The sequence below is a fragment of the Bos taurus genome, chromosome 22, assembly GCF_002263795.3.
Source record: "Bos taurus isolate L1 Dominette 01449 registration number 42190680 breed Hereford chromosome 22, ARS-UCD2.0, whole genome shotgun sequence".
In the NCBI taxonomy this organism is placed as follows: domain Eukaryota; kingdom Metazoa; phylum Chordata; class Mammalia; order Artiodactyla; family Bovidae; genus Bos; species Bos taurus.
The window spans coordinates 53,692,019-53,716,704 of NC_037349.1; the positions used below are offsets into that span (position 1 = coordinate 53,692,019).

General features: G+C 52.5%; 1 protein-coding gene across 2 annotated transcripts in view; it reads right to left on the minus strand.

The window, feature by feature from the left end:
• Nucleotides 1-16,492, minus strand: part of LIMD1 (LIM domain containing 1) — a 79,064-nt gene extending 62,572 nt beyond the window's left edge. The window contains exon 1 of one of the 2 annotated variants that reach the window (XM_059879879.1): nt 14,370-16,492. In XM_059879879.1, coding sequence (XP_059735862.1) covers nt 14,370-15,771 — 1,402 coding nt within the window. In that variant the 5' untranslated portion in view covers nt 15,772-16,492. The remainder of the gene's footprint in view (nt 1-14,369) is intronic. The other variant, NM_001193163.1, reaches the window with a different exon arrangement.
• Between the last annotated feature and the right edge of the window lie 8,194 nt (nt 16,493-24,686).

The window sequence follows — 24,686 nt, forward strand, 5'->3', positions numbered from 1 at the left end:
CCCTCTGTCCATGGGGTTTCCCAGGCAAGAATATTTGGGTATTCTTTTTTGGGGGGTTTCCATGTCCTTCTCCAGGGGATCTTCTCGAGCCAGGGATTGCACTCACGTCACCTGCATCAGCAGGTAGATTCTTTGAGCCACTGAGCCACCAGGGAAGCTGAAATTGTGAATAGCAAATCACTGCTCCCAGAGGAAACACAAGGTTAGGTTCCTGTGAGCCTCTGGGCACAGGAAAGTCAGTGTTCTATTTGGGGTTCATACCCACTACTCTGCTTCAGGACTCCAGAGCTCTACCCGGCCAAGCAAGACAGGAAACCATCCAGAGACGCACGCGAGTTCCATGCCATCCCACTGAAATTTCTTCTCGGCAAAATGTGGTCACGTCTCAGGTTTGCCCTGGGGGACAGGACCTCTCCAGGCTTACAGACTAGCCCACCGGCCACCAGCCACGTCACCCAAGTCCTCGCTCAGTAAGCTCACCCTTCTGCTCAGATCGGTGATCAGGGTCTGACAGACGTCAAACGGGGCGTCACAGCTACCACCGGGCCCAAGCGACAGAGAAAAACTGCGTCTGCAGCAGCCGCTGCCTGTCAGCCTGCTGGCATCGGAACCAAACACTTCCACTTTTCACTCTGATGGCATAACATGATAAATACACTCCATGATTCGTTCATTCAACAAATACTTTACGCGTAACTTCTACAGACCAGGCCCAGGGTTTTGTGTTTTGAATCCTGTCACTAAATTGATGTTTGGTTTGATTTCCTCACTGTCCTTATTTCTTTTTTAAAATTATATATTTATTTATTTGGCTGCCTTGAGTCTTAGTTGCAGCACTTGGGATCTTTCCTTATGGAATGAGGGCTCTGTTGCCCCGAGGCATGTAGGATCTCAGCCTCCAGACCAAGGGAGACGGGCTCTTAACCACGGGACCACCTGGGAAGTCCTTTCCTTATTTCTTAAGAGCTGGATTATCATAGAGCTCCAATTTTGTTTCCCAAAAGAAAGCAGTTCTGAGTTCATGAGCGCGGCTGATGAGGACCAAGCGCTTTTAGGGGGACAAGGACATTTCGCCGTCACCTCTGCTGGGACGTGATCTCACGGAGGGACGTGGCGGGTCAACCAGGAGAAGTGCCTGTCATCACCACCCGCTGGCCTGCTGCCCGGGGCGCATCTGTTGTTTATCACGCCCTCCCCACTCCGACTTCTGTGCTCTGTGGCTGGGCTCTCTGCAGGCCAGCGAGGGACCCGCTTCCATCCAACTGATGCCCATACGCCCCCCCATCCAGTGTCTGGGTCCCGCCTCCAGAACACCATCACCCCTAGAGCCAGGCGTTTCCTCCCAGCCAACAGCCCTGAACCCAAAACCAGCTTTGGAGGCTTGGAGCACAGAAGAGGAATCAGAATTATAAGGAGCCCAGGCACTCCTTGGAAGGAAAGTTATAACCAATCTAGATAGCATATTCAAAAGCAGAGACATTGCTTTGCCAACAAAGGTCCGTCTAGTCAAGGCTATGGTTTTTCCAGTGGTCATGTATGGATGTGAGAGTTGGGACTGTGAAGAAGGCTGAGCACCGAAGAATTGATGCTTTTGAATTGTGGTGTTGGAGAAGATTCTTCAGAGTCCCTTGGACTGCAAGGAGGTCCAACCAGTCCATCCTAAAGGAGATCGGTCCTGGGTGTTCTTTGGAAGGAATGATGCTAAAGCTGAAACTCCAGTACTTTGGCCACCTCATGCAAAGAGTTGACTCACTGGAAAAGACTCTGATGCTGGGAGGGATTAGGGGCAGGAGGAGAAGGGGACGACAGAGGATGAGATGGCTGGATGGACGTGAGTCTGAGTGAACTCCGGGAGTTGGTGATGGACAGGGAGGCCTGGCGTGCTGCAATTCATGGGGTCGCAAAGAGTCGGACATGACTGAGCGACTGAACTGAACTGAACTGAACAGGCCCGCCGGTCCCCGTCAGTGAAGTGGAGCAGGGTGTCCGAGCTGGCACAGAAGGCCCGCATCTTGCTGCCAGCATGTTCCACATGACTGTAGCTGTCAGCAAACGTGCTGGGGCCCAGCCCTGAAATCCGCCTCTCTCTACATTCACTACCTGACTGCACCAGCAGGAAGCAACACGAACCAAGGAGGGGGAGAGGGGGACAGAACAGGAGATGCTCCGGCAGATGGGAAACCTGACCTCCTCCCCGGGGCCAGCCCTGCCTGTCCTGTGAGCAAACACGGCCGCGACTTGGCTCCACTCTGCTGAAAGGAAACCATAACCTCGGCTCATGGGGCGGTTCGGCCGAACAGGGAAGCTGCTGTCAGGCTCCCAGGCAGCAAAAGGCCAATCTGCTACTGTCTTCTGAAGCTGAGGTGACGGTCACATGCAGTCAGGCCCAGGGCTGCCGTGCCGGGTACCCCGACTCAGGGCTGCATTATAAGATGGGGGCCATGTTTACGAGGCCCTGAAAGACCTGAGTCACTAGACCTCCCAGGACCAGCTACAGAACTCAAGTCCCCTCCTCGTAAATGACAGCATCGCGGAAGGCTTCCAGAACCTTCTATATGTTACAAAGACATGTGTCGGGGGGAAGGACTCCTGACTAACTTCCAGTGACCGGGAGTAACCAGACCGCGCTCCCCCGGGACACGCGGAGACGAATCACAGAACAAAACAGATGAGGGGAGAGCTTGGCCAAGTCTAAACTCGTGGCTCTCGAGATGTAAAAATAACCTGGCTCTAAAGTATTCCCTCAGAAACACTCAGGCAGAGAGCCTCCGGCCTTCCAACATGACCCTGAGGTTCTGCGTCCAGCTGGTTTCCCTGGGAGGGGACAGATGAGAAACAAAGCCTGACACAGATATATGTATTTGCTGGCAAGCACAACCCTGCAGCTGACACGCCTTGGAAATTTTGGAGGCCTGTTTTGATTCAGGGTAAGGTTTCTGTCCGGTTTGCCAGATGGACTCTGAGCGTAGCTTCGTCCGACATTTGGGTTTAAACATCTAGACACAGGCCTGGGGTTGATACTGACCCTGAGACCAAGACACCCTGGCTACCTCCAAAGAAACTGTGGGCTGGCACACCCCCGTCCTTGCGCACAACATTTGGGGGTGTCACGGGGCACCACCGATGGCATGACCTGCCCGCCCTAACCCACACCCTTCAGGGGAACAGGAGAAGTCCGGGGCCCGACGGGTTGTGAGCAGTCAAGACTCCTGAGCAGCCCATGCATGTATTAACACCGCTGAGCTTCCATGGTCGCCACCCGGCAGGGAGGAGCTGGTATGAGCCCCTGGCTCCTGGCCTGAAGACGAACCAGAGGGCACACCTGGCTGCGAGAGGGGGATGCGCCCCTCGAGCCACTTCAGGCATCCCCCCCGCCGTGGCCTGCCTTCCTCATCACTCCACCTGCAAAGGGGGAGGCTCAGGCCTGACCTCCTCGTGGCCATGATGCCCACTGAGGTCCCTCTGTCAGAAAGCCCCTGTGCTCCCAGGAGCCGAGGGCCAGCGCAGCATGCAGGTCAGGATCCCGGGCTTAGCAAAGCTCCTTAATAGATATCTTGGGCAGGTTAATTCACTTCTGTGTACCTCAGCTTCCCCGTCCATAAAACAGGGATCATAAGACAGGCTTGTTGGAAGGATTAAACACGTGTATGTGTGTGAGATGATTAGCGAAGTGCCTGACACAGAGCAACTTGCTCGATAAATTTTAGCAAAACTATCTCAGAGCCACAACCCAGGTAAACATCCTTTCCTTTTCCCCCTCCACACCCTAAGTGAAGCCCCTCCATTCCTGAAACAGACATCCACCCACCCCCACGAGGAGCCTGAAGGGCCAGGCCCCGAGACCACTATTCCCCGCCCCGTGCTAAGCCTGAGACCTAGAAACGCTGAGACCCAGAAACACAAGAGCCCTTCAAAGTGTCCTGGGAAATGCCAGCAAAAGCAAGTTCACCGAGTCCCAAGGCTAGTCCCCCTGCTGTCACCCACACTAGGGACCCCAAGTTTAATTAGAATGAGAGGGCTTCCCTGGTGGCTCAGTGGTAAAGAATCCACCTGCCAGTGTGGGAGACATGGGTTCGATCCCTGATCCAGGAAGATCCTACACGCTGCGGATCAACCAAGCCCGTGCACCACAACTTCTGAGCCTCTGCTCTAGAGCCTGGGAGCCTCAACCACTGAGCCCACTCGCTGCAACAACTGAAGACCGTGTGCCCTACAGCCCTGTGCTCCACACCAGGAGAAGCCAGCACGATGAGGAGTCCATGCCCTGAACCTAGAGTGGCCTCCGCTGGCAGCAACTAGAGAAACGCCCATGCAGCAGTGAAGACCCATCAGGGCCAAAAATACACAAAATCAGAATTAGACTGAGAGCCCAAAAAGGCTTCCGGCGGTGACCCCTGTAATGCCACTCTCTCCCCACGTGTGGCTGTTTCCTAAAGGGCATCTTCAAGTCCTTCCTAAACTCCCTTTCATCAGACACACCCTGCAGAGCAAACTGGCTTCTAGCTCAGTAAACGCTTCTACATCTGGTCAAAGGGCCAAGAACCATGATCCCTCCTGCATCACATGAGCTCTGGCCTGTATTGGGGATGAGAAACTTTCTGCAGAAAATCTGAACACTGATTACTCTAAGGACAGAAGGCAAGTCAGTGATCTGTGGTTCTTGTTTTAGTTGAATGTATTTTCTGGCATGCCTGAAGTAAAAAATGATTACTGCTTACAACTGAAAATGCAACTGTAACTAAACAAAACAAGTTGTTTTTTAATTCTGTAGAGGCCTGGAAGGGGGACGAGAAGCTTGGCGGGTCAGCCCTCTGCCTTTCCAGGCTCTTGCCACAGTGGATAATACTGAGGCCCAGACCCCTGTTACTTGACCAGCTAAGATCCAGGCATCCAACTGGACCCACGGCTACAGGACTCCAGGTCAGGAAGGGCCCTCAGAGGTGCCCCGGGGCTCAGTACAGGAAGAGCAGGTGGCCCCACGTCACACCTGGGGCTGCTGGTAGCCTGGGACCCAGAACAGCTGGCTGCCTCACTCCCAGATGCATGCCTTTCTTCCACAGTTCCTCCTCCCGAGTGGGAGCCATAAATCAAGAGATGTAAAGGAACATTAAAAAACCTCTGGCAGGAATAGCCACATCGGGTCAATTCAATGTTCTGGGTTATGAATCAAAAGAGCATGAGAATCAGATGGAAAAAACAAGACATGCTTTCCTGGTTACAAAGGAACAGAGCAGAAACACTTCACGGGGGAAGGACCTCAGAAAGACAGCCTGATGGGATGAGGCAGCCACTGTGGGAAACCGCTGTCAGGACAGACCAGGGCTGCAGGCAGACCCGCTCCCCACCGCTTCCCCGAGGGGGATCGCTGGGGGCCGCGCCAGGCTGGCCGGAGGCATGGGCTGGAGAACAGCAAGAGCAGAAGTCCTGGGGTGAGAAGGAACTCTGGGAGTTCAGGACCAGCCATGAAGTTGGTGCGACAGGAGCTGGTCATCGTGGTGGGGCTGCGGGGGACACCCCGAGTTTGGACCTGAGGCCAGGGTGACAGAACAGTGGCTGTCACTCCAAGCGCGAGGATTTGAGTCTGACCCTGCAGCATCCTTCCAAGCCCAGTGCTAAGAGCACGGAGGGGACCAGACATGTGTACCTTGCTGACAAGTGAACTCAGTGAACAGGTGACTCATTCTGAGTGAACCCTGGGGGTTGTTCATAATCCCTCCACCCCAAAATCTCAGAAGAGAAATCCTACAGAGAGAGGTAGGTAAGGAACAGGACTAAAGCATATGATGAACCATCCATCTGTCTGGACCGCAACACAGAGGACCCAAACAGTATCGGAGCCCTGATCGCTGGCCATGAGGGAGCAGCCGCTGTTTCTGAGCGAGCTGGACAGTCCCGCTGACGGCACTCACTCCTTGCTGTCTGAGCCTTGGCTGCACCCTGCTCAGCCCTGTGCTCTCCTTCCATCCCAAACCTGCCGTGATAGGTTTTGTAAATCATCTCAAGGTTGTAGGGAGCTTCCCAGGGGGCACTAGTGGTAAAGAACCCGCCTGCCAATGCAGGAGATGTAAGAGACTCGATCGATCCCTGGGTTGGGAAGATCCCCTGGAGGAGGACACAGCAAGCCACTCCAGTACTCTTGTCTGGAGAATCTCATGGACAGAGGAGGCTGGTGGGCTACAGCCCATAGGGTTGCAAAGAGTCGGACACGAGTGAAGCGACTTAGCACGCACGCACAGGTTTTAGAAGTTACTTTAAACCACACGATTGCTCAGAACCTCGTATTTGCAGTCAGAAGCCACAATTACGCCTGGAGAGTGGTGATCACTGTGGGGGCACATGGCAGGAGGCTTCTTGGGTGCTGGTCCTGTTTTGTGCTTTGATCTGAGTTCTAGGCGTGTTCCCCTTGTGAGCATCTATAATACATGTGTTTTGTTCCTGTTCTTGCTGTTGTTTAGTTGCTTAGTCGTGTCTGACTCTTTGCGACCCGATGGATTGTAGCCCGCCAGGCTCCTCTCTGTCCATGGGATTATTCAGGTGAGAATACTGGAGTGGGTTGCCATGCCCTCCTCCAGGGGATCTTTCTGACCCAGGGACTGAACCACACCTCCTGCATCTCCTGCATTGGCAGGTGGATTCTTTACCTCTGAGCCACCTGGGAAGCCAGTATGTATATACTATACATCAATTTTTTTAAAAAAGTGTAAAATACACACACTCCTGGTTTTGAGGGGAAGATTACCTGGCCTACAAAAACAAACAAACATCCACGTGTGCCCTGCAATTTTGAAACGGCTAGGAGTCCCCACGTCTTAGGGTGTACACCTGCTGGGCTAGACAGGCAGAATTAGACTCTGGAGTGTCATTTACAAAAGTTACTAAAGGATCAGAAATTTACTTCCATGGCTACAGAAGCCTGGATCCAGTAGGTCCAAATTACCATACCATATTTCCTAAAGGAATGTGGGCAGAAGTTCCCACACTTGGTCATGCCAGCTACTCAGACAGGCCCGATGGTTAATGATCTTCTGTCCCCTTCTCCTACTTCAGCGTTTGGCTTGGGTTTACTGCAATGCCTGATGTTTGCGGGGGGGGTGGGGCGGGCGGTGAGTGGAGCCTCTGGGGTGCACAGAGGCCACTGTCCTGAAACCTGGAGGGGCCCCCCTTCTACAGGATTGGCCCATGTTGTTTTCTTTTATATGACAAATGCTCTGAAAAATCACTCTCAGTTGTTCGTTCAAGGCTGGACTTAAACCCCATATTTCAAGCAACTGTTGCTAATGAAGTCAGATAAATAAGCTCAAGTCATGTCTGACTCTTTGCGACCCCATGGACTGTAGCCCACCAGATGCTCCTGTCTATGGAAATCTCCAGGCAGGAATACTGGAGTGGGTTGCCATTTCCTTCTCCAGGGGTCTTCCCAACCCAGAGATAGAACCCACATCTCCTGCATTGGCAGGAAGGTTCTTTACCAACTGAGCCACCAGGGAAGCCAGGAAGTCAGATGAGACTTAAAAAGGTCATTAAGACAACTTGTAGCTCAATGTTGAAGAGATGGTCAGATGGGAGGGAGCAGAGAGGACATGAATGGGATCCTTGTCTGGACTGCTTACTTCACCTCCTGAGCTGCTAGTAAAACAAAATCAGGTGTGACAGGCTCCCTGGCCCCTGGCAGGGCTGGGCCATCCGTGGGAGGAGTCACACCTCTCCTCAGGCTCCCAGGCTAAGGCAGGTCTGCTGTTAACAGTTTTCCGAGCTCACATACTGCTGCAGGAATGTCCACCCAAGACAGGAAAACTGAAGACGCAGCCAGGCGTGCAGGTGGGCAAGTGTCTACCCGTCCACTTGCTGGGTGACCGGGACCCTGGAACCAGCTTCCTCTTGCCCCGCCGCCACCCTGCTTGCTGGCACCTAACAGAGTGTGGCTCTCATGGGTGGCACCAGCAGTGCCCGGTCCCCCACAGCGGTGGGGAAGGGGAGACCTGGGGGGGTGGCTGCAGGTCCAGAGTCCTGACCCTGGAAAGGGCAGGGAGCCCACTGATGCCTCCGCAGCAGCTGAGCAGAGACTGAATCTGGAGGGGCTCGCAGAGAACATCCACCTCAGCCCAGAAACGCCGCCCAGTTCATTCGGGGAGTCGGAGCCCCAGCTGGTGGGGTAGCACCACCACCGACCGCAGTGTGGCCCTGAACCCTTCACGGCCTGGGTTCCTCAACTGCAAACGGAGGAGAACGGAGTCTGGCTGTGAAGGTTAAATACAGGCGCTCAACAGACATCACAATAATTAAAATCACGGCCAAGGTCACCGAGAGCGGGGTCTTATCTGCCCTGGACAGGGGATGTGGCGTGGTGCCCAGATCGCCCTTCAGTGAAGGAGCCTGGCACGGTGGCTGGGGCTGCAGGGGGGCAGCCCTCAGCTGTCAGCCCCTTTGGGCACGGCCCCAGCTACACACAGGCACCTTGCTGGTCATGCCCACCCGGAGAGGACCAAAGAGGGAGTGGTGAAGGCCAGGCCGTCTCACCCCAATTCGGGGCAGCTCTGAAGGGCTTTTCCAGCCCCAGACCCCCCTGGGGTTGGCCCAGGCTGGTCAGGCCCGCAGCGCAGCCGGGGCGTCCCGCTTGCCCACTCCTGCATCCCCCTGCCCTCCACACACACGTTCCCAGCAGTGTCCCCTAGGCCGCCCCCTGCACACTAGACTCTGCCTCGGAGTCAGCTTCCCCAGTCACCCCGCCGGGGACGGGTGCTTCACCTGTGTCCTTCTTCCTTAGAAGGGGAGGAGAGGCCTAGTGTGCAGAGGACAGATGGCCACTGAGGAGGAAAAGGTGAGAGAGAACCCACTGGCGTGAAAACAACCCACAGCGGCACCGTCCAAGCGCAAGGCCTGGGACGAGGAACCCAACGGCGTCCTCTCAGCAGCATCAGCTCTCCTCGAGGGAGAAACACGCAAAGCGGCCGCAGAGGAACACGGCAGAAGGACCGGGGGCAGCAATGCCTTCCCGGGACCAAAGTGTCCCAAACCCACGAGACCGGGCCAAGCAAAGTGCCAGAAAGGTCCTCAGTGATGAGCTGATCAATAACCAGGCACTGAGGTGTCTTCAGACCCAAGGGTCCCCGAAGGTGGTCTTGGGGATTCACAAAGTCTTCCCACAAGGTCATGTCCAGGAAGGGGTCCAGGTAACCAACCCAAACATCAACTCCGCTTTGCTTCTGGCTAGAATTACATTGACTCTAATGGGGACCATTGCATTTCCCTGATTCTCTCTGGCAAGAGCCCTGTATCAATAGATAATCTTTCCGTTGTTCAGTCGCTAAGTTGTGTCTGACTCCTTGCAACCCCACGGACTGCAGCACGCCAGGCGCCCTGTCCTTCACTCTCTCCCAGAGTTTGCTCTAACTCATGTTATTTAGAAGTAAAATTTAATCTTTATTTAGTGTGTTGGACAGACAGACATCTATCAGATAACACCAAATCTAGAGACGGGAAGGGCATCTGCTGATGTGAGCCCCTCAACAGGCCAAGCTCCTCGTGCTATGGAGAAGGGGAGAGGCCTGGAAGGGGCTAGGGTGTGTTCAAGGTCCCACAGCAGGGCTGGGCCACGCCCTGACGGCCAGGTGCTGGCAGGAGGCATGTCCTCCTCGGCCGCGTGGCCGGTTCCTTAGAGCAGCTAAGAGCTCAGCTACCAAAGCTCTCCTATATGATGGGCACTGGGGCGCCCCATGAGCTCAGTGGAGGGCGACTAGACAACACTTAAAGGGCACAAATGTAGTCCACCCACCCTGGGAGTTTGTCCCAGGCTAGGCTCGCAACTTGCAGTCGGCCTGAAGTCCACATGAGGCCGCTTACATGACCAGAGCACACGCAGAGGGTGACACTGAGTCAACGCAACACGTGCTGAAGTGGAACAGCTGCCAAGACGCGCCGTTGGGAGGGAAAGGCAGAGAGCAGGTGGACAGCAGGCCTGGCTGCGACCCACAGAGAGATACACGCACGTACTCACATGCCAGGATGCTCGGCTACAGACGGGTGGGAAGGAGACTAATGCTTCACTCCGTCTGTTTTTCTGTCTTTGGAGTTTTCTACATGTGACTGTAATGCTTAGTGAAAAAATAAATTAGATATGATACCCTCAATATTTCATATAGCGGTAGAATAGGCAAAGTCAGAGGGATAGAACACAGATTGGTCACTGCCAGGAGCTGGGAGAGATAAGGGATTGAGAAGCAACTGAGTTATGGGTGTGGGTTTCCTCTGGGGGTGATGAATAAATGCTCTGGAACTAGACAGGGGTGGTGTTTGCGCAACGTGAGGGAAGCGCTAAATGCTACTGCCTGCTTTTAAAATTAAAGAGATCGATTTTATATTATAGGAAGTTCTTCTTGATTAAAGAAAAAAAACCATAAAAGTAAATAAATAAAGCAGGCTTTCACGTCTGTGCTTGGGAGGCAGCTGGGCAATGCTGGTTAGAAGAGTGGGAAGCAGGGCTTCTCTGGTGGTCTAGTGGTTAAGAATTCGGCTTGCAAGGCAGGGCACGCAGGCTCGATCCCTGGTGGGGGCACTAAGATCCCACATGCCACAGAACTAAGCCCTTGCACTGCAACCACTGAAGCCTGTGTGCTCCGTGGCCCGCAAGCCACAACTAGAGAGTCCACGCGTGGCAACGGAAGACTCCCCACGACGCAACAAAGATTCCTCGTGCTGTAACTGAGGGCTGATGCGTCAAATAAATAAATAAAATATATTTAAAAGAAGAAAGAAAACAAATTTCTTTTTTAAAAAGCATGTGAGAATAGCACATTAAAATAATAATAATAATAAAGAGGAATGGGCAAGGAAGCCGAACTGTGGGGCTCAGACCTCACCTGTACCCAGTAGGCCCTATGAGACATGGGATCAGTCATCTAACCTCTCTGAGTCTCAGTTTCCAGGCTGGTGAAATGGGCTTCCTTCCTAAGCTCACATGAATAAAGTAAATAGGCCCCGAGGGCCTCTGCTCCTGCTGTCTGCCCTGCTGAGCATGCCCTTTCCCAGAGCAGACTCAAAGGTCACCCCTGGCCTCCTTCAAGCCTAGCTCTAAAGCCACCTTCTCGATGGGATTTCCCCTGATCACTGGCTTGAAAACCAGAAACCTCCCTGGTTCGACTCCCTGCACTGAGGCTCCATCCTCTCCACTTCCTGTTTCTCTCCCTCAAACCTGCTTATTTATTTTGTTCATCTCCTGCCTCCCTCTCCTGCACCACCTGCTCTGGAGAAGGAGGGGTTTCTGTCCGCCTCATTCATTACGTACCTCAAGGCAGGTACTCAATAAATACGGGATGGATGAATGGATAGCTAATAGTTCTGCTATGATCTGGTGTATGAACCTGCCTCCCTCCAAAGATAAAACTGTTGTTTGTTGTTTAATGATCTTGAAATTAAAAATTCAAGACAAATACTATATTTCACATATATGTGTAATCTAAAAAAAACCGACACACACAGACACAAAAAACATAAACAGAAGTATAGCTACAGAGAACAAACAGGTGGTTGCCTGAGGGGAGGGAAGGTGGGGAGGAAAGAAATAGCTGAAGGAGGGTAACAGGTACAAAGTTTCAGTTGCGAAATAAACCAGTCATGGATATGAAATGCACAGTGCGGGGAATGTAGTCAATAACAATGTAATATCTTCATATAGTGACATATTGTAACTGGACTGACTTGTGATGGTCAGAAATGTACAGAAAAACTGAATCATTACATTGCATAATAGGAACTAACAGTGTTGTAGGTCAGTTATACTTCAAACTCATAGAAAAAGAGATGGGATTTGTGGCTTACATCAGGGAAGGTGTGTGCTTCTTTGGGCTTCCCTGGTGGTTTAGACAGTGAATGAATGAATGAATGAATGCATGAATCCACCTGCAACGCCCCTGGATTTGATCCCTGGGTTCGATCCCTGGGTTGGGAAGAATCCCCTGGACAAGGGAACACCTACCCTCTCCAGTATTCTGGCCTGGAGGATTCCATGGACAGAGAAGCCTGGCAGGCTACAGTCCATGGGACTGCAAAGAGTCGGACACGACTGAGCAACTTTCACTTCACTTCAGAGGTAGGTGGAAGGGAAGAGGGGGAATGGGACACGAAAGCAGTCAAAGGCATAAACTTCCTAAGGATATAATGTACAACACGATAAATATAACTAACATTGCTATATGTTGCATATGAAAGTTAAAGGAAATCCGGAGTTCTCATCACAACAAAAAAGTGATTTTTTGAGATGAGATGAGATGATGGATGTTCACGAACCTTATTGTTATCATCACTTTATGATGCCTGTAAATCAAATCATTACATAAAGCAAATCATTATGCTGAGGCTCTCCTGGTGGCTCAGTGGTAAAGAATCCTCCTTCCAACGCAGGGAACAAGGGTTCGATCCCTGGTCGGGAAAGACCCCGCATGCCACGGGGGGGACAACTGAGCCCGTGCGTCACAACTGCTGAGCCCACACTCTAGAGCCTGTGCTCCTCAACGAGAGTTGCCCCAGCTCACCGCACCTAGACAGAAAGCCCAAAAGCAGCAACGAAGACCCAGTGCTGCCAAAAATAAATAAATAAATACATTTGCTTAAAAATTAAAAACCTTTTAAAAAGCAAAAACTTAGAAATCTTTTTTAAAAACTACTATGCTGTGCATCTTAAACTTATACAATATTGTGTGTCAATTACATCTCAGTAAAACTGGAAAAAAAGACAACGGTTTAAACTAAAAAAAAAAAAAAAAGCCCACAGTATTTCCAGAGAAAAGTATTATTCCCAAGGAGGGGGATTTGCAAAGGAGAAGAGATGGCTCACAGTGAGAGGCCGCTACATGCTCTAGAACATAAACGCCGAGTAAACAGCCAGCCTGACCTCTGACTGCCCAGGTTGGTGTGAGCGCTGCTCCTGCGAGGCTCTCACGAGAAGCAAGAACACAGTGCCCGTGCCTCAGACACGTCCCTCCAAGCACCTCGGGACAGAATCATTCATTCATGCAGGATGGGGCAGACAGACAGCAGCCAACCAGTGACCCTCCCTGTGCGGGGCCTTCCCTGCCCCCCACCAAAAGCCTTCATACGGGGAAACGGTGACCTCAACTACGCACAGTTCAAAAATAAAAACTAAAATAAAATATTGATACCATGCATAAAATAAAATGAGAAACTACTGTACACCTCAGAGAACTCGACTCCATGCTGTGCGGCGATCTAAATGGGAAGGTAACCCAAGCAAGAGGCATCCATGCAGCTGACTGTCTTTGTGGAACAGCAGAAACACATAACATTGTAAAGCAACATACTCCAATCACAAGTAATTTAAAAAAATAAACAAAACTCCCGCTCTTCTAGTTAGAGCTTCTGTGAGATGGCTACATTGTTACTCAACAGGATGCTATCTCTGCTTTTCTGCTGCCTCCAAACTCTGCACGGAGGAAAAAATAAAAGCTGAAGCCAGCAGTCTCCGAGAGTTTGTGGCTTTAAAAAGAGAATAAAACAAAACCTCCAAGAGGAAGAAAAACCAACAAGGAGCATCTTCCATTCTCTTAGGAGCCACGACTGTGGGTGTAACCTGGCTGCTGGCTAGTAGTCAGGGTGGGGGTGCTGAGTTGGAAGGTGCCTAATGCACGGGTCTCCAATTTCCCAGAACGTCAGGAGCAGGGCTGGCTTGTGAAAAATGCCAACTGCTGGGCCCCATGCCAGTTTCTGATGCAGTAGGTTTGGGGTGGGGCCTAAGAATTTGCATTTTTAACTAGTTCCCAGGCAAAAGGACGCTGCAGGTTCAGACTACACTTTGAGAAGGACTGCTCTAGAACAAAGCCTTCCAGGTCAGAGTTTCACCTCCCTCTGCTGAACACAGAACGTGCAGGCAGACACACGTGCACACAGGGACCCGCAGACAGCCCACGCCCAACCACTGGTCCTCTAGTAGCCAGGCTCCCCTGGCACAGCCAGCAACTGATGGAACGAACCCTCAGGGGTACATGGACCTTCTAAGAAGCCCATTCAGGTCCCGCCTGAGCCAGTCACTGTGACAGGTTCTAAGTCACTCCCGAAACCCTTGAAATCCAAAGTCACAGATTTCCCTTTTTGCGGGGAGCAGTCACGAGCAATCCTGCCCTTTGCACATGGGTAACCACCAGCAGCAAGATCCGCTTTCTGCCTAGTGATGATCTCAAGTCTCTTTTCAAGTTTCAGAAGAGGCAGCTGAAAGAGGAAGTTTAAAAAAAAAAAAGACAGGCACACTCAAGGAGAGCGACAGCATCCCTGGTGGGGGTAGGGGGCGTTTCCCCCTAATGCCCAAATGCAGGGACCCCGTCACCCGCTGTGGGCAACCACGCCAGCCTCTCAGTACTCACCAAAGTAATCGGCCTTCGGGTGAGCATCCATCTCCCGCTCCAGACGCTGGGTGAGGGCTTCTAACTTCAATTCGGCGGCCGTGGGTCCAAGCTCAGGGCCCGGGATGAGCGTCTGGCAGGGTAACCTCACTCTGGGGGAACTCGGCGTCTCTGGGAGCACAGGCCCCAGGCTGCCATCAGAGGCCCAGCTGGAGGCACCTTCTTTACAAGATAACTCAGGCAGGGTGGACATCACTGGATGGACAAGGCTGTTGGGGCTGAGCTTGGGACCAATGCCAGGATCTGTAGAGCCAGGCTTGGGACCCAGCCCAGGGAGGGCACCCGCCTGCATATGGTCCATGCTGGCTGGCGAGGATGAAGGGGCAGAGCTAGAAAGGTAAGATTTGGGCCCATCCTGGAACCAGGGTTGAGGGTCCACAGTGGGTTTGGGCATCGTGCCTGAAACCTCACTCCCTACCCCCGAGTTTGTTCTGGGAAGAGAGCCTTGACTGGGCCGGTTCAGGGCCAGAGGCGCTGAGAAAGAAGGGGTCCTGGGCTGAGCAGACCTCGGGAGGGCCCCATTCTCTGGGCCAGCGGAAGGGAGGCCAGGGCTCACTCGCTGGGAAGAGGCGGTGGTCCAGACCCCCGCTGGCTTCTCGCTGTTGCCTCCTCCAGGCCCACCATCCTGGCCACTCTGCAAAGACCTGCCAGAGCCTGCGGAGAGCTGCTGGTGGTACAGGTGAGGATCCCTGGAGGGCTTAGATAGCAGTGGGTCGCTCCCTGGGGTCCCAGACCACCCACTTCCTACACCCAACCTGATGCCAGGGGACACTCCCGGGTCGTCGGCCCACTTGGGGCCTGCCAAGGACAGGTTGTCGTAATAGTCTCCGTGGGTGAGGCAGGAGGGATCCTCACAGGGGCCCGGCCGATGGAAAGCAGACATCTCAGAATTCACCATGCTCTCCTTGGACCCACAGTCTTGGCTGCCTTGCCTCGAACCCCGGACGTACAGCTTGGCCCTCTGCTCCTGGGGTGGGTACGAGGGCTGCCCAGGCGCCACGGTGATGGTCGTCCCAGGGGCCACGGTTGAGGCAGCGAGAGGGGGCTTGGCAGCACCGTCCGCGGCCAGCTTGCTGCCCCCACCAGCTTCCCTGTGGGCCGGTGGGCCCAGGCGTGCCCCACCGTTAATGGGACCCCGGCTCGCCCTGGGCAGGGTCTCCTCCTGTAGGAGCTGCTGCTGCTGCTGCTGCTGCAGGTGGATTTTGGCCATCTTGGTAGCAAACACCCTGCGTGTTTCCTCAAACTCCGGGTTGTTGCCTGCACCCTTGTCCACTCGGAAGAGCCCATCTTTGGAGGCCTCATACATGTTCAGGTCCTCAATGAACTTACTGGCCTCCAGGCCCAAGTCGTCGTACTTATCCATGTTGCTGACCGGGCCTAGCCTAGTTGAGTGCGTGGAGCTGGGGCGGTGGGGGTCCTGGCAGAGGGCGGACACTCAAGTCCAGCCCAGAACAGGTACAGCCTTCCACCTGCCCAGCATGAGAGTCATGACCCAGGGCCTTAGAGTCCAGCAGATGCTGAGGCCTCAAAGTCACTTGGGCCAAATTTGCTTCCAATTCCCCTTCCCCTCGGAGGTGTCCGCGTGGGGGCGGCTGGCGGCGCTTGGCTGTCCGAGCTGGCTGTGACTTCTTTTCTCGGTTTCAAATCATAAAACGTAAAAGAAATACGGAAGAAAAAAAAAAAATCACATCCTCCTTAAGCAGCCAAACTCAAGACACCCACAAGGCAGCAGCCGCTGGACAGGAGGGAAAGTTGCTCAGAGAGCAGAGAGCAGAGGGCCCAGGACCGGCCGGGCCGGAGCGGAGGCGCGGCGGCGGGAGGCGCGAGCACGTACCGGGCGCTCGGTCCTCCGCGGCTTCCCCGGTGGCGCGGAGCTGCGATCGTGGCCGGCGCTGGGACGGATCGGGGATCGGGATCCGGGGCACACGGGCCGGCCGGGCCTCGGCGGGAAGTTCACGGCAGCCGGACGGTTGGTCTATTGTCCGATGGCGGCGGGGGCTGGGCGCGCGCGAGCCGGAGGGCGGCGGGACGCGGAAGTGAGTGCGCCGGACGCCGTCCCCGCCGCTCGGTCGCCGGCCGGGCACGTCGCGGGCCTGCGAGGAGGCGGAGGCGGAGGCAGCGGCCGAGGGGCGGGGGCGCGGGAGAGGGGCGGGGTCGGCGCGCGCGGCGGCGGGCGCCCCGGGGCAGGCCCGAGCCCGACTGGGCTGGGGAACCTGGAGGTGTGGCCCGCGCGCCTCTTCCAGCCCTTGAGCGCGGGACCGCCCCCGGAGAAGTCCGGCCCGGCTCCGGTCCTTGGGCAGAGCGGGGCGGAGGCCACTCCGCGGGGATCGCTGGCAGGCGACCTGGACGGCTTGCGTGGACCCGAGACGTGCCGCTTGAATTTTGCGGGAGTCCCGAGGTCGCACGCTCCTCGTCCCACTGTGCCTCGGTTTCCCGAGTGGAAAGTCAACCCCTTGTGCCGGCTTGGCCCCGGCAGTTCCCTCGCCCCTACACAAGGTGCAGGGTTGGCGACCCACGGAGTCACCTGAGGGCTGGCCCAAGTCCCCTTGGACAAGTAGGGAGACTGAGGCATCGAGGGAGAAGGGTCCAAGATGCCATCATGACTAGCGAAGCGTGCATGGGTGCCTAGGTCCTCTGAAAGGGATTAAAAGGCACATTGTTGCCCGGAGGGAGCGTCCTAAGTCCCTCTGTTAGCCATAAAATCACGTGCCCTGCTGGCTCATTATTCATGGGAGGATTTCTGATCCCCCAAGTAGATCTGCACGACTCTGGGGGCGCCAGGCCTGCCTCCTGGGCACCCTAGCAAGGCCCACCACTCCCTGCACTACCTCCTAGGTGACCCTGGAGAGGTTTCATTTCCCAGAGAGCAGATACCATGATCCTAAGGCCGATACCAGACCAGTCAGTTCCCTGGTAACCCTCAGTGCTTACCAGGGGCTTAGACTGAAACCGACCCCACAAAGGCCTTCCTGCTCTGGCAGGGTCTGCCTCCCCGCAGCAGGTCTGGCTGGGGAGTCTTCCCTGCCACTAGCTGCAGGAGCTTCCTGGTGTCTGCCCAGAGCTGGCCCTTGAACTTCTCCGTGGCTCATCTTACCATCTCTGCCAAAATAACAGTCTCTAGAACCCTTCTTTTTCGGCACCCTCTTTATTTCCTCATCAGTTCTGATCACTATTTATATTTATTGTTTACATGCGGTTTTTTGGTGGGTGGTTGGTTTTCCACCCCATTAGACCATATCTGTATGCCCAGTATCTATATGTCACAGTACCTAATAGTTGAATAAGTGAATTAGTGAATCTATTTGCCAGCGTTGTGACAAGGAACAAATAATGCAATACGCGTGACAGTGCTTTGTACTCTGTAAATCCCAAATGTGGTTCCTGGGCAGGTAGACAACCTCAGACATGCAGATGACATCATGCTAAGGGCAGAAAGCGAAGAGGAACTAAAGAGCCTCTTGATGAAGGTAAAAGAGGAGAGTGAAAAGGCTAGCTTAAAATTCAACATTCAAAAAGTGAAGATCATGGCATCTGGTCCCATTACTTCATGGCAAATAGATGGGAAAACAATGGAAACCGTGGGAGATTTTATTTTCTTGGGCTCCAAAATCACTGCAGATGGTGACTGCAGCCATGAGATTAAAAGATGCCTGCTTCTTGGAAGAAAAGCTATGACAAACCTAGACAGTGTATTACAAAGCAGAGACATCACTTTGAGGACAAAGATTCATATAGTCGAAGGTATGGTTTTGCCGGTAGTCATGGACAGGTGTGAGAGTTGCACCACAAAGAAAGCTGAGCGCCAAAGAATTGATGCTTTCAAATTGTGATGTTGCAGAAGACTCTTGAGAGTCCCTTGGACAGCAAGAGATCAAACCAGTCAATCCTGAAGGAAATCAGCCCTGAATATTCATTGGAAGGACTGATGCTGAAGCTGAAGCTCTAATATTTTGGCCACCTGATGCAAAGCGCCAGCTCCTTGGGAAAGATGCTGGGAAAGATTGCAGACAGGAGGAGAAGGGGGCAACAGAGGATGAGATGGTTGGATGGCATCACTGACTCAATGGACATGAATTTGAGCAGACTCCGGGAGATGGTGGCAGACAGGGAAGCCTGGTGTGCTGCAGTCCATGGGGTCACAAAGAGATGGACACGACTGATCGGCTGAACTGAACTGATAGGAGGTACAGAGAGTTAGCTGAGAGTGACCCGGGGATGCGGCTGCAGGGAACTGGCTGTTTAGGGCAGTGAAAGCGTGAATGGACTGAAGAAGAATGCATGATGGAAGCGTGAAGCCTCCCCCTGTGCTCCCCACCCCCACCTCCACTCCCACCCGAGATCCTGGCCCTGAACTGCAAGGAGGCCAGCCAGCACAGGGCGCGTGTCTCTGCGGCCGAGGCTCCGTTGCACAGATGTGGGTGTGGAGTTGGGTCTAAGCAGGGCTGCCTTTTGCCAAGTGAGCGCAATGTAACTAGATGCACAAGGGAGTCACTGTCTCTTCTGCCTAGAACTGCTCCACAGATATGCCTCTGACTCCCGCCTTTACAGCCCTCAGGTCTCCACTCAACGGTCACTTCCCTGGGAAGTCTGCCTGCCCCCTGTCCATCCCCAACCCCACCTGCCCCCACAGTGACCAGCTGGCTCCTCACCAGAATGCAAACATCACGAGGCCCCAGATCTCTGCCCATTTTGTTCATCACAGTAGCCCAGGAAACCAAAACACTGCCTGGGGTGGGGTAGGATCCCCAAATGCTTGATAAATGAACGCCCGAGTCACGTCCGAAGAGGAAGTACAGGTGTTACCATCCACAGAGAGAAAGAATTAACTGGACTTTGGAACTCCCTGGTGGTCCAGTGGTTAAGAATCCGCCTGCCAATGCAGGGGACGCAGGTTTGATCCCTGGTCCAGGAAAACCCCACATGCCACGGGGCAGCTAAGCCTGTGCTCCACAACAAGGGAAGCCTCGGCAGTGAGAAGCTCATGTCCCGCAACTAGAGAAAAGCCCACATGCAGCAACGGAGATCCAGCACAGCCAAAAATAAATCAGTAAAACCATTAAAAAAATGAATAAATAAGCTATAAAGACATGACCATAGTAATTAAATTAACAACAACAAAATAATTCAGTGGACTTCACAATGACCCAGATTCAGAGAAGCAGTTCGGAGAAGAATACAGAGGAGACTGTATTCCTGCTCTTGTAACTCTGTGTCACTACAAACCTTCTGCAGACCTTGTTTGATCACCTTGTACCAGATATTTGATCTGCCTCGGAGACAGTATATCTTGCCAGGCAAGAGTATGACTACATAGAATTGTTCATGTGTGTGTCTGAACGTGTACGGGAACCTATTGGACTGAAGAGTATCTGTTTGCATGCCTACATATATGTTTTTTATATAAGCGTGTATAAAGAATCATTGACCAAGCGGCATTTGAAAAACCCTCATCCAACAGACTGGAGGCAGTAAACGGTGCTCAGACAGCCAATGAATTACCGAAGGGCCTAGGAGGCAAAGGGCCCCCATCCTTGGACGGAGCCCTGCTTATTTTGCAGTTAACTGAACGGGCCTTTCTGTCCCTTTTGCTGGGCTACAGGGAATGTCCCAGCACACAATGCGGTGAGTGTCCAAAGCTGGAGGGCTACTTCAGGGAGAGCTCTGAAAAGAATCTTTGTATTTCAGCCAGGCGGATGGATGAAGAACTAAGAACCCAGGTTCCTCTGGGCTCTTTCCATCCCACGGATGCCTCAAGCAGGCCAGGAAAGCCTGGCCCTTCCAAAGCTGTTTCCTGAACCTTAGGCTTTCTCTCTGGCCCCAAGTTTCACTGTGGAACTGTCCCATGAATGGAGAGAAGCAGCTTCAATAATGGCCCTTTCCTGGCACTACTAACGAGCCTGTGTCTCGTGACTGTCCGCCCTGGAAAGCTGCCCAGGCCAGACCCAGACATGAGGACCATGATCTTGCCCTGCGTGTGCTACCGGCGCCCACTCTTGACCAGTCTCAGCCCCACACCCCGGGCCTTCCGCTGCACAGGAAGGGCCAGCTGCAAGCATGTGCCTGGCCACAGGGCCCCACGTGGCTCCCCACAAGGCTCCCCACACACCCATGGGGGAGGGAGGCTGCCCCCTGGCCCTGGCCCAACCCCTCCCGGGCCATCTGCTCAGAGTGCAGTGAAATATGTTTAGCAGAACACAGTGAACTGGAGTGCTGATTTTTGAATCAGCACCAATTTTCTGCTTACTCCTTTTGTGTGTGTGGTTGTTACATAAGTAATACAAGCATACAGCTTCAAGTTCAAAAGGTGCAAAAGAGCACACGTGGTGAAAGCAGTCTCTGGTGCCCCTGCAGACACGCCCTGTGACCAAAGGACACAGGCATGTACTCTTCTTCCTTTTTTTTAAAAAACACAGAAAGTAAAAGTGCACTGCCCTTTGCTTTTTGCATTTAACAATACTCTTGGAAACCTTTTCACATCATTTCACATGCAGCTGGCTCATTCTCTTAGAGGGCTAACATTTCTTTCTTTGGGTGAGTCATGGGTTTCTTAACCAGTCTCCTGTTCACAGACATTTAGGCCGCTTCCAGGTTTTAGCTATTACATATTCTGTGGCTACGGCTGACTTATAAACCGTATCACACCTGTGCAAGCAGGGCCCTGGGATAAACACCCATGAGGCAGGCATACTCTTGAGAACTCCACCACACTGCCTGGATTTCTTTTGTCACCAAGAAGCTCCGCCTTGCTCTCTGCTGGTTACTGTCTCAATGGAGTCAGAGTTAGAACCGTTGATGAGTCATAACAAGAACAACAATTATGAAAAGCATCGTAGCACCTACGCTTTGCCCAGCACCATTCTCTACACTCAGTATATGTTACAGTATATGTTGATTGCTCATAACAGGTCATGAGATAGGTTCTATTCATGCCCTCCTTTAAAAAAAAACAAAACTATTTTATATTGGAGTATCACTGACTAAAGATAGAAGGCAAAAAGAGAAGAGGGCAGCAGAGGATGAGATGGTTGGATGGCATTGCCAACTCAATGGACATGAGTTTGAGCAAACTCCAAGAGACAGTGAAGGACAGGGAAGGCTGGCGTGCTGCAGTCCGTGGGGTCACAAAGAGCTGGACACACAACTGAGCAACTGAACAACCACAAGGCCTGGTTGATACTTTCAGGTGGACAGCAAAGCAACTCAGCCATACATATATGTGTGTCTATTCTCCCCTAAACTCCCCTCCTGTCCAGGCTGCCACAGAACACTGATATTATGCCCTCCTTTATAAAAGCAAGGAAATTGAGGCACAGAGGAAGGAAGGAACTTGCTTGAAGTTCCACAGCTAGGAGGCATCTGGGATTGGAACACAGGCAGCCCAGCTCTGTGACACGTCACCTCATGACAAAATCTTCTAAGTAATCACTTGGCTACTAAAGCTGCTTCCAGGGTGTGTGTATCAGTGGGTGCTTGCCTGCAAAGCCCAAATGGGAGCTGTATCTTCTATTTTCAACATCACCATGTACCCAGAAGGAGGCTGGACCAGCTTGTGCACTTCGTGAGGGCAGGGACCAGCTCTGCCCTGTTCACCCTGGTATCTTACATGCTGCTCAACTAGTTACTGTTGAATGACTGAATGAATATTATCCTGGATAATAATACTGCTAGGGGACTTCCCCAGGCTCCCCAGGTGGCCCAATGGTAAGGAATCCTCTTGCGAATGCAGAAGACTCAGGAGACGCAGATCCGATACCTGGGTGGAGGAGATGCACTGGAGGAGGACACGGCAACCCACTCTAGTATTCTTGCTGGAAAATCCCATGGACAGAGGAGCCTGGCAGGCTACAGTCCATAAGGTCGCAGAGAGTGAGGCTGTTGTTGAGTCGTGTCTGTCTCTTTGTGAGCCCGTGGACTGCAGCACGCCAGGCTTCCTGTTGCTCACCATCTCCCAGAGTTTGCCCAAGTTCATGTTCATGCCATCCAGCCATCGCATCCTCTGATGCCCTCTTCTCCTTCTACCCTCAATCTTTCTCAGCGTCAGGGACTTTTCCAACGAGTTGTCTGTCTGCATCAGATGACCAAAATACTGGAGCTTCAGCTTCAGCATCAGCAAGAGTCAGATACAGAGAGCAGTTGAGCACACGCACACACAAAGGGGACTTCGCTGGTGGCCCAGTGGTTAGGATTCCACGATCCCAACTGCAGGGGGTGTGGGTTTGATCCCTGGTTGGGAAACTAAGATCCCGCAGGCTGAATGGTGTGGCCCCCCAGAAATTTTTTTTTGAATGCTAGTAATAGCTGATATTTGGAGAAGGCAATGGCACCCCACTCCAGTACTCTTGCCTGGAAAGTCCCATGGACGGAGGAGCCTGGTGGGCTGCAGTCCATGGGGTCATGAAGAGTTGGACACGACTGAGAGACTTCACTTTCACTTTTCACTTTCATGCATTGGAGAAGGAAATGGCAACCCGCTCCAGTGTTCTTGCCTGGAGAATCCCAGGGACGGGGGAGCCTGGTGGGCTGCCATCTATGGGGTTGCACAGAGTCAGACACGACTGAAGTGACTTAGCAGCAATAGCTGATATTTATGGAGCACCAGCTAAGAGTTTGCCATAAATTATCTCATTTAATCCTCACAATGGCTCTCTGAGATAAAGTCCATCTTTACTTCCATTTTACAGATGGAAAAACAGAGGCTCACAGAAGTTGAGTAAGTTGCCCAAGGACACACAGCTGGTGTTAACAGATGAGTTGGGATTTGATCCCTGGATGTCTGCTCCCTGCCTCGAGTGATTTCTGAGTGACGTCTGAGGTCCTGTCTGCACCTAAATTTGTGAATCCATGAATTTCCCACTTAGGAATTGACCTCCACTGGATGCAGCCTGAAGATAAGAGCCACACGTTCTTTAAAAAAAAAATTAACTAAACTTAATTTTTAGAGCAGTTTTAAGAGTAGAAAGAACACTTTTGTGTACTCCAAGTACAATTTTCAGTTTCACAGAAATACTGAGTGGAAAATACAGAGATTTCCATATGCTTCCTGACCCTACACACATAGCCTCCTCCTCCATCCACATCCTGACCAGAGTGGTATAACTACTACAATCAATGGATTTGTGTTAACACATCACTATTGCCCAAAGTCCATAGTTCACCTGAGGGTTCGTTCTTGGTGTCATACAGACTATGGATTTGGACAAACGTAAAAGGACGTATATCCACCATTATAGTATCATACGGAGCAGCCTCACTGCTCTAAAAGTCCTCTGCCAGCTCATCTCTCTCTCTCCTCTAAGCCCTGAAAACCACTGATCTTTTTCTGTCTCCGTAGTCTTGCCTTTTCTAGAATGTCATATAGTTTCAATCGTTTCAGACTGGCTCTTTCACTGAGTAAGTCTCATTGAAGTCCCCTCCATGTCTTTTCATGCTGTAGAGTAAATAGGTTACAGTTTGTATCCGGGGGGAGGAAAAGCTAAGAAAGTTTAAAGACAGAAAAAAGAAAGACAGCTAAAAATGAAGCAACTGAGTCTGTGGTCTGCCTGAAAAAAACCAGGGGCGAACAGACGCAGAAAGACGTCTGTCTACCCCAGGGCCTCCCGAGGAGCTGCCAGCCCTTTACAAAGGGCCCCGGGCTCCCACTTTAATCACCGTCTTCAGGTGAAGGGAAACACAGAAGCACCAACAAGAATGGAACTAGAAGGCGTGTATCACAGCTGCATGCCTCTGTCCCTTTAGCAGCCATGCTGCCCATACCGGCTACAAGGAACTCATTTAAAAAAGAAACAAATCCTGCTGGGGGCACAGGTTCGATCCCTGGTCAGAGAACTAGATTCCACATGCCATGTGGCATGGCCAAAACAACAAAAAAAAAATCCCGGGGGGAGGGATAAATTAGGAGGTTGGGATTAAGATGTATACTTAGTCGTTCAGTCGTGTCTGACTCTTTCTGACTCCATGGACTATAACCTACCAGGCTCCTCTGTCCGTGGGATTCTTCAGGCAAGAATACTGGACTGAGTTGCCATTTCCTCTTCTGGGAGATCTTCCTGACCCAGGGATCAAATCCTCGCCTCCTGTGTCTCCTGCATTGTCAGGCAGATTCTTTACTTGAGCCATCAGGGATTAACATATACGCTCTACTAATAAAGCAGATAATCAACCCGACCTGCTGTACAGCACAGGGAACTCTTAACACTCGGTAAAAACCTCTATGGGAAAAGAATCCAAAAAAGAATAGATCGGTGATGGACAGGGAGGCCTGGCGTGCTGCGGTTCATG